Genomic DNA, 9,479 nt, shown 5'->3' with positions numbered 1-9,479 from the left:
AGGCCTGGGCCACCCTGCACCGCTGGGGACTGGCTGCCCAGTGAGGTAAGGCCTGGGCCACCCTGCACTGCTGGGGACTGGCTGCCCAGTGAGGTGATGCCTGGGCCACCCTGCACCGCTGGGGACTGGCTGCCCAGTGAGGTGATGCCTGGGCCACCCTGCACCGCTGGGGACTGGCTGGCCAGGCAGAGGTGCTCAGGGACAACGACCTTTCATCCGGTAACAGAAGACATCCCACGTTTCACTCCTGTTGGGCCTGTTTCCGTAGTCCACTATCCCCACCACGTTTGAACCACACTTCTGAGAGGCGAAGGTCGTGGGGTAGGCAACCCGCCCACTCTCCAGCCAGCCAGCTGAGCAGAGGTGATAGCTGGCCTGCAGAGACATGGGGATGACTGGGTTAGTTATGACGTCTTGTGTGCTGTGGAGTCATCTGGGCAATTCTGACCCTACACAGACTGCAAACCATTGCTTGGAACACAGCAGGCACTAAACTTTTGTCCCTTGTGCCACTGGGTGAATGACCGTGACACTGTTTCTCTAGGTGTCCAGGCTTTCATGCTCACAATTCTCTTGAGAAGGAGTTCACACCAGCCATCCACCCCAGGTCAAATTCTTCTGCTTGTAAATGGACAAAACTCTTAACTGATGGCAGAATTCTACTCATTATCACCACCACCAGCACCGTCATCACCCCTGGGTGGCTGTAATTGTAAAACACTTATCAAATGATTAAGATGGTTGTGGCATGGGGTGATAGTGTTCACCCCTAGAACCATAGCTCATTTCTTGTAATCCCCTGATCTGAGTGCCTACAGCTGCTCTGAGCACGAGACCTTCAGGAGTTCCTGATGGCAGGAGAGTGGTTTCTGGTGGGTTTGGCTGGGGCGTGGCTATCTCTATATAATCTGCCCCTGAACACAATAAAGGGGGCATTCTTGGGGAATTCAAGTATGACCCGTGTTGCTGTCTGTCTGTGTGTGTCTGTGTATTTTAACCTCCAGCCCCCTTGCCCGAAGCTCGCGAACTGAGGTCTAGCGGACTGAGCGCAGACATGGGGGCACGGTGTGCAGCAAGTCACCCCAGCTTTCCCCAGCTTTCCAGGAGGCTGCTGGCACACCTTCCTTGTTTTGCTCTGCCTGAAGTATCTGCTTAACTGGGAACCCACCTTCTGGGCATAGGAGAGCTGGTTGTAGGTGGCCATGGATGCGGCTTCATTGGCACAGGCCTCTTTGGCTTTGTCAAAGGTCAGTTTGTACTGGCCCAGTGGGGAGCGCAGGTGGAATACCCCAACAGTCGTGTCTAGAACAGGAGGGAGATTACACAGTCAGTCCGCTCAGCTGGCAGGGATTCAGACAAAAGACTCAGAAGGACTTCAAGGTAGATGCCAACTGTAGCTCAGGATGCTCTGGGAAGCCGTTTCTCCCAACTATAGCACAGGGTATCCTGGGAAGCCACTTCCCCTTCAAGTTATGCTGAGGTAAGTCAGCTGAAGTATTTATTCTTTTTAATCGTATAAACAGGGCTGGAGGGATGCCTTAGCAGTTAAGAGCACTGGCCAATTTTTCAGAGCAATGCCCACATAGCTGTGGTGGCATTCCATCTGTATATTAATAAATAAAGCTTGCCTGAAGATCAGAGAGTAAAACAGCCTCACTGGTCGGCCTTGCTTACAGACCAGGCAGTGGTGACACACACCTTTAATCCCAGTAATCACACTAGTTGCCATAGAAACTGGAGAGTGCATGCTTTTAATCCCAGTGATGCACGCCTTTAATTCCAGCCCAAGAGAGAGTTATAAAACGGGAGGAGACAGCTCTCAGACACAGTCTCTCTGAGATTCCTGGAGGCAGGATCGCCATTTCGGACTGAGGTAGAGGTAAGAGCCAGTAGCTGGTGTTTTTCCTTCTGACCTTCAGGTTGAACCCCAATTTTTCTGAGTTTTTATGAATTGCACTTCACACAGCAGCTCACAACTGTCTGTAACTCCAGACCCAGGAGATCCAACGCCCCCTTCTGGCTTCTGCAGGCACTGCACACACACTGAACAGTGGTGACCACCTCGCCATCTCCTCTCACTGCCTAGTTCTCTCTAGCACACTGCCTCCCTGCCTTCTCTAGGTTTGACCAGTGCCAGCATCTGCTGGGTCTCCACTGTAGTCCCAAGTACTGGAAAATATCTCTCAGCTCACCTAGACAGACCTCTTCTCTGTCTGAAAAAAATGTGGTTTTCTTTTTATGATTGTTGTTGTTGTTGATTTTTTTTTTTTTGAGACAGGGTCTCATTATGTAGTCCTGCCTGACCTGGAAGTTTCTACAAAGACCAGGTTGACCTAGAACTCATAGAAATCTATCTACCTCTGCCTCCTGAATGCTGGGATTAAAGGCGTGTATTATCATGCCCACCCTCTCTGTTTTAAAAATTGTGATACATGTATAACATAACATTTGCTTTTTTTGACTTTTTTTTTCAAAACAGGGTTTCTTTGTAGCTTTGGAGCCTGTCCTGGAACTCACTCTGTAGACCAGGCAGGTCTTGAACTCACATAGATCTGCCTGCCTCTGCTTCCCCAGTGATGGAACTAAAGGCATGTGCCATTACTGCCTGGCTTGGCAGTTTTAAGTGTACAACTTTTACCTGTACACTGTTAGGCAAACATCACTCTTATCCATTCACAATCCATTTCTGTAATCCCAGCAAAGTCTCTACTAACAGCAGCTCCCCTCTGTCCCCCTTCTTCCTGGGGGAGCCACTCTTCTGAAATTCTTCCCCCATGAACCTACCTGGCTTAGGTTTCTCAGATAGCTGACTCATAGGATGGCTGTCTTTCTGTGTCTGGATGATGTCACATGATGTAATGAGCCAAGGCTAGTTACCCCCATTGTAGCACCTATCAGAATTTCTCATGTGCTCGGGTGGATGTTGCCCCATTGCATGGCTGCGCTTCATTTGTTATCCACCCACAGAAACTCTTGGTGCCTCTACCTTCTAGCTGTTCTGCACGCTGCTGCTGTGGATATGGGCATGCAAATAGCTAGGATCTCTGAGAGGCCCTGCTTTCAACTTTCTTCTTTCTATTCTTGCGTTTATTACAGCTACAGGGACATAGGGTAAGATTTTGTCTTCCGTTTTACTATTCTTCCCCCTTATCTTACATTCAGTTAAGTTTCCCCACTGCACTGGGTCTCTTCTTGGAACAGTCTATGTCTTCCATGTCCCCGAAATATAGAGACCTCCTTTGTCTTACTCTAGGAGGGATTGGAGGCATACCTCTGGGCTTGCTGTAGACAAGTGTTAAATCCATAGTTGCTATTGGGATATGAAGAAAAAACCCAAACAACAAAATCTCTAGGTTGACTTTGCCTGTAAATGAGAGCCAACCATGCAGAGACCTCCAGTCAATACTGGTAGGGGACAGTGCACAGTAGCTTGGCTCCCTTTTGAAATCCCTTAAGTCCCGCTCTTTCCGGCTCTGAACTGGCTTCTGGTGATTTTCCTGTGGGCTTCAACATGCCCTGGCCACTGGGCCTCTACTTTCCGCTGTGGGCTATATTAACCTGCGAGTTTATTCTACACCATTGGAGCCGTCCTCAGAGGCTCATGTGGTCTGTGCTGGTCCGTGTGAGGAGCGAGCAGCTGGTAAGTGTTAGGTTGTTGCTGCAAGCCACAGCCTCTTCGTTATAGACCACCCTAAGCTGAGCCTCCCAGATTTGATGCCGGCCGATGGTTCTGAGGGTGCTAAGCATCATGGGAAGGGAAAGCACTGGGAAGGGCCTTTGGGTCCCTCGAGTTCTAGCCTTCAAGGTCCAATTGTGAGTCGACTCTCCTGCCTCAGGGGGTCTGGATAATGTGTGGACTCTTCGGTTTCTGTTTTATTTCATCTTTCTTTTGTCCCCTGTACACACCCCTCACCCAAGCCTGACTCCCAAGGTGCATTGGGCAAGTGCCCAGCCACACTGACCCTGGAAGTGGAGGTCTGCACAGTTAGCATCTGGGTGGCACTGCCCGTTGTCCTGTAAGCAGCGGTCCAGCGGTAGCTGTTCGGGCTCACAGTCCACTCCGTCCCCCACATAGTGACTCTTACATTCACACTTGTGCCTGCCCTGAGGAGAGAGGGGGGAACAGATGAGGAAGCCCCCAGGATACCACTACGAGAGCACACCCATCCAGCCCAGGATCCCACAAAGAGAGGGCACCCATCCAGCCCAGAAGCGGTTGGCAAAGAGCAATGTGGTAGGCCATGTGCCAGTAGAATAAAGATCTTGCTCTGTGCAGGCTCATGACGAAAGGCTGTCACCATTCTTGGCATAAATGCTGCTTTCTCAGAGAGCCCTCCCTCCCTAGCATCCTGCAGGAAGCAACTCTTGAGCATTATTCCAACACACGGGCCCCATCTCTGCTCGTGGCCTTTCTCATGCTGTGCCAGGGTTGTGTACTGACACTAAGTGCCACCCCTTTTCTGCACATGCTCCTGGAATGCGGGGATGCCACCAGTTCCTCATGTTGTGGTGACCCCAACCATAAGGTTATTTCGTTGCTACTAATGTTGCTGTTGTTATGAATCATAACGTAAATATTGATTTGCAGGACATCTGAAATGTAACCCGCAGAGGGATTGTGACCCACAGGTTGAGAACCTCTGCTCTACAGCCCGTCAGCTTCCCTTAATGTGAGCGTTTCCTCCAGCTGTATGGAAGCTTCTGAGTGACATTGGTACAGTCTATTAACTAAACAATAGACTTTACGGGGATTTCACTGAATTTGATGCTAATGTCCTCTTCTGCTGAGGGTGCAAAATGGCACCCACACTGACTTTTACTAGAGAGAGACCAAGGTGGAAAGACAGTGTAGCAGAGGCCAGGTAGCTGGGGACACCAGGGCCCAGATGTCCCCAGGGAAGCGCGACTCACTCACCGGGCCAGTCATCCTGCAGGTGGCATGCTCGTGACATCCACCGTTGACGCCATCTGCACAGGGGTCTATCTCCATGCAGCTGTAGCCATCCCCCTGGTAGCCCTTCTTGCAGCTGCAGGAGACTTGTGTGCCCTGCTGAGAGCACTTGGCAGCCTTTGCACAGCCCCCGTTGTTCTGTTTGCAGAAATCCACAGCTGCGAGAGAAAGCACAGAGGTTTCATGTGCCACTGTCCGTGCCGTCAGAGGCCTTTACCTCTGTGTGTGCGCGTCTCTGGTCTCCCTGGTCTGGGAGCTTGCTGCTAGCTCGTATATGACTCTGGACAGGCTTGTCACATTCTCATAGGACAGCTCTGATAGTAAGTTTCAGAATGCATTTGGGGTTTTGATGCTAGAACTCCGTCCTCCCCCCACCCCCTCTTGTGTTTGTGTTCATGTCCTGGCTAATTTGACACAGCCTAGAGTCATTTGAGGGATTCTCAGTTAATGGGTTGTTCAGATCCAGATTAGACTGACCCATGCCTGTGTCTGTAAGGGATCGTCTAGATTAATGATGACTAGAGGAAGACCCAGCATAGCCCACTGGGGGCACACTCCTGGCCACTGTGGGGTGACACTCGGATGCTGGTATGACTGTGTGCCCAGCACACTCCTGGCCACTGTGGAGTGATGGTGTGGATGCTGGTGAGACTCGGCTGCAGCGTGCCTGCCTAGCACTGAAAGGCTCTGGGTCCATTCCCACTGACAGGACAACTGGGGCCAGAGGATACGTGGTCTCCAGTCTTAACTCTTTCATCCTAATGCTGTAATCGGTTTCTGAAAGCAAGACCGACTACTTTTTGAGTTAGAAAAATACTATAAAAGACAGGATACCTTGTTTTGCAAAGCAATTTAAAATTTTAAAACCATGGCTTGGGAGGCAGGCAGGGCAACTGTGAGCAAATTATTGATGACGTTAAGTCCTAAAGAGGACAGGTATTGTTGCAGAGGCCCCAGCAGACAGGAGAAGAGGCCATGGAGCCCAGCGGTGGCCACACTCTGCTCCCCTCCTGTGCTGGCTGCTGGCCCCAGGGATGCAAAGAGGACTCACCTGTGCACGTGATTCCGTCACCTTCATAATTCAGGTTACACACACATGTGTTGTTCTCCATACATGTGGCATGCACAGAACAAGGAGGTATGCAGACCGGAAACACAGCTGCAAAGAAAGAGGCCGCCCTTCACCCTGCACCCCACTGTACAGCATCAGCTTCCCCTACGCAGCTTTCCCGGGGCTCTTTTCAGACATTTCACAGATGGCGGGAAGATGGGGATGATTAGCTGAGGCCCCGCCTACCCCAGAGATTCTGAGCTACGTCTGCCAAGCAGTTCAGATTATGATGCACAGGCTGCCTTAGAGGGAACCGTTTGAACTTTATTCCTCCAAACCTGCAAACCGAGAAGAACCTGCGCAATAGACTCTTTCGCCCTAAGAACTTGGGATGCCAGAGGAGGTTAAATTGGAACAGAAATTTCACTGTCTTCCAAGGGCACCACTGAGCTGGGGGAGACGTGTGGCACACTGGCGATGGGATGGGGGCTGTGGTACGCACAGGCATCCCGAAGATGAGGGGTAGGGTAGGTGGGCAGGGGTGGAAGTACTACAGTCGGCCATACTGTTGGAGCTGCTGAAGCCCTCAGAAGAGCTCAGTGATGCCCTCTGACTCCGGCATTTAGGCAGAATGACTTGGCCTTCACATCTTAGGGCTTTTAGAACATAGATACTTCAGTTTCTTAAAACAAAAAAGCATGGATCAAGATGATGATGATGGTGCCGATGACCACAATGCTAATGGAAGTGACTGCATTTGATATGGCTGATACAAACACAGGAGCTTAAGAGTCACCCAGCAACCCTTCCCTTGCACAGGGTGCAGTACGTTCGAGCAAGGTGAGGGCAGGCTCTCCAAGGCCATTCATGCAGCAAGTAGGGGAATCAGGGCCCAAGTCCTGGTCTCAGGAGTCCAAAGACTGAGTTGTCCAGAGACCACTTGATTTCTGTCATCACGCACCTGGGCTGAGTTCCACCATAACGAGCCATTCTCACTACGTGGCTTTTAGATTGGAGTAAAATCTTTTCGCCAAGTATTTTCTGAACCAGTAATCTCCTGAGGTCCAGGCCACAGTTAAAACCACTGTTTACAGGTAAAGTGGGAACACCCGCCGGTAAAGTGGGAGCACCCACAGGTGGTGAAGTAGGAACAACCACGGGTGAAGTGGGAGCACCCACAGGTGAGGGGGGAGCACACACAGGTGAAGTGGGATCACCCATGGGCGAAGCAGGAGCACCGAAGGGTGAAGTGGGATCACCCATGGGTGAAGTGGGAGCACCCATAGGTGATGTGGGAGCACCCACACTGGCATTTTCTCAGCTACCACTCAATTCCAACCTTACTTGCACTCCCTCAAGAGGGTCCCCTGTAGCCAGGGGCTGCACCGGCTGGCCACTCCCTCAACAGACCTGTGAGAGTGTCACAGAAGCGGCCTGTCCACCCTGCTTCACAGAAGCACTGTCCAGAGCCGGTGATTCCCTCGTCACACTGTCCATGTTCTGAGCAGCCACAGGCTGTAAGAGAAACCAGGGTGTCCGGAGTTAGTGACCTGCAGCGATGTCTGCTCAGCCCCACTGCCTTCCTGCCTCTGGGCATCGTCAGTGTGCATCCTCTACCATAGACATTGTTTCCTCCAATTCTAAAAATAACACAGGCCAGGCTCTGCTACGCAGTGGGAGCACAGGGAAGGCCCCAACAGCTCCCCAATGTGTGATGATGAATGTCCCTAATGCTGTCCTCACAGAAGCAGAGTGCCACGGGCTCGTCACCAAACAGATGGAAGTGACAGCTTCCATTGGGGGCTTCCTGCTTATCTCTTTAAGAAGAAAACTTAAAACCACGCGCCAGTTCTGCTTACCACCTCTTAGTTTGGCTGTGCCAGCCCAAGTCCTCCGGGGCTGCAGCTGCGTCAGCGCCCCCTACTGGTGGCCCTGTCTCTGCACTTGCTCCCCTACAGTGCATACTCCACAGGGCAGTTAGAGCCACCCTCTCCAGTCTGCTCCCAACAGTTCTCGGGTTCCAGCCTCTCACTGGCCGCCTGGCCTGTCACACTTAGAATAGTCGCTGAGTCATGTCCTCTGGTCTAGAGTTTCCTGTGTGCCCTGGCTCCCGGTGGCTCTCAGGCCTTGTCTCCTCCCGCCCTTCCCCTTCCCCACCTACTCTTGCTCTTTCTCGCAGGCCTGGCCCACTGGGGATGGATACTAGGACTGCCTACAAGGAGGGAAAAAGCACACAGGACAGGTAGATGGGAGGAAGGGAAAGTCATGGATGTGGGCAGGGAACCTACAGCTAACAAACAGGCTAGCACAGCAAGTGGCCACTTACGCTGACAGTCTGGCCCAAATCTCCCTGGCCAGCACAGCTCGCAGGCTGTCCCGTTGAAACCGGTGTTGCACTGGCACTGTCCTGTGGTCGAGTACAGATGGCTGCAGACACCCCGGTTATTACACGGTGTATCCGGTCCTCCGGGGCAGGCTGGAAGAAAATGAGACAGCGGTGACTACATAGTCTCCCGGTCCTGGGCAGTGCTGTGCTGCTGTAAACACACTGTCGGTTCTGACATCTTCTCGTGGTCCTGGGGTCAGTGCACACACAGGGCAGGCACGGGCATCTGGGACCTGAGTCTCATGTGTCTGATGTGATTCTGCCTTGGCACGGTCATGGGCTGAACTGCATGCTGCAATGGGAGTCAGGAGACCTGGCTTTGAGTAGATCTGGGCCAAGTCATGAACCCACTCTGAGCCTTGGTGTTTTGTCACTCTGAATGATGGTGGCGACGGTGCCAATGACAGGGATACCTTGTAGCTTGCCCTACACCACATCATTTCTGAGAGGATCAGATGGCAACATAATCCACCATATAAACAAACTGAAAATAAAAAACACATGACCATCTCATTAGACGCTGAAAGAGCTTTCAACAAAATACAACAGCCCTCCATGATAAAGGTCTCGGAGAGAGCAGAGATACAAGGAACATACCTAAACATAATAAAGGCAATATACAGGAAGCCAACAACAAACTAAATGGAGAGAAACTCACAGCGATTCCACTACAATTAGGAACAAGACAAGGTTGTCACTCTCTCCATATCTATTCAGTATAGTTCTTGAGGTCCTAGCTAGAGCAATAAGACAATAAAAGGAGATCAAGGGGAGACAAATTGGAAAAGAAGAAGTCACACTCTCACTATTTGCTGCTGATATGAAAGTTTACATAAGTGACCCCCAAAATTCTACCAAGGAACTTCTACAACTCATAAACACCTTCAGTAATGCAGCAGGATACAAGATTAACTAAAAAAAAAAACAAACCAAAAAACAATCAGTAGCCCTCGTTTAAACAGATGATAAATGGGATGAGAAATAAATAAGAGAAACATCACCCTTCACAATAGCCACAAATAGCATAAAATATATCAGAGTAACTCTAACCAAACAAGTGGAAGACAAGAACAAATAATCCAATAAAAAAA

At 50.8% G+C, this 9,479-nt stretch overlaps 1 protein-coding gene across 1 annotated transcript in view; it reads right to left on the bottom strand.

The window, feature by feature from the left end:
- The window catches only part of Stab2 (stabilin 2), a 135,569-nt gene that overhangs the window by 10,164 nt on the left and 115,926 nt on the right, over window positions 1–9,479 (bottom strand). The window contains exons 57-63 of the mRNA XM_026784626.1: window positions 8,329–8,478; window positions 7,413–7,517; window positions 6,003–6,110; window positions 4,916–5,109; window positions 3,963–4,104; window positions 1,169–1,302; window positions 210–375 (exon numbers count right to left, since the gene is read on the bottom strand). Coding sequence (XP_026640427.1) covers window positions 210–375; window positions 1,169–1,302; window positions 3,963–4,104; window positions 4,916–5,109; window positions 6,003–6,110; window positions 7,413–7,517; window positions 8,329–8,478 — 999 coding nt within the window. The remainder of the gene's footprint in view (window positions 1–209; window positions 376–1,168; window positions 1,303–3,962; window positions 4,105–4,915; window positions 5,110–6,002; window positions 6,111–7,412; window positions 7,518–8,328; window positions 8,479–9,479) is intronic.

The sequence above is a fragment of the Microtus ochrogaster genome, chromosome 24, assembly GCF_000317375.1.
Source record: "Microtus ochrogaster isolate Prairie Vole_2 chromosome 24, MicOch1.0, whole genome shotgun sequence".
NCBI classification, from domain to species: domain Eukaryota; kingdom Metazoa; phylum Chordata; class Mammalia; order Rodentia; family Cricetidae; genus Microtus; species Microtus ochrogaster.
Note: the sequence above shows the minus strand (reverse complement) of the source record. Positions and strands in the feature narration are given on the sequence as shown.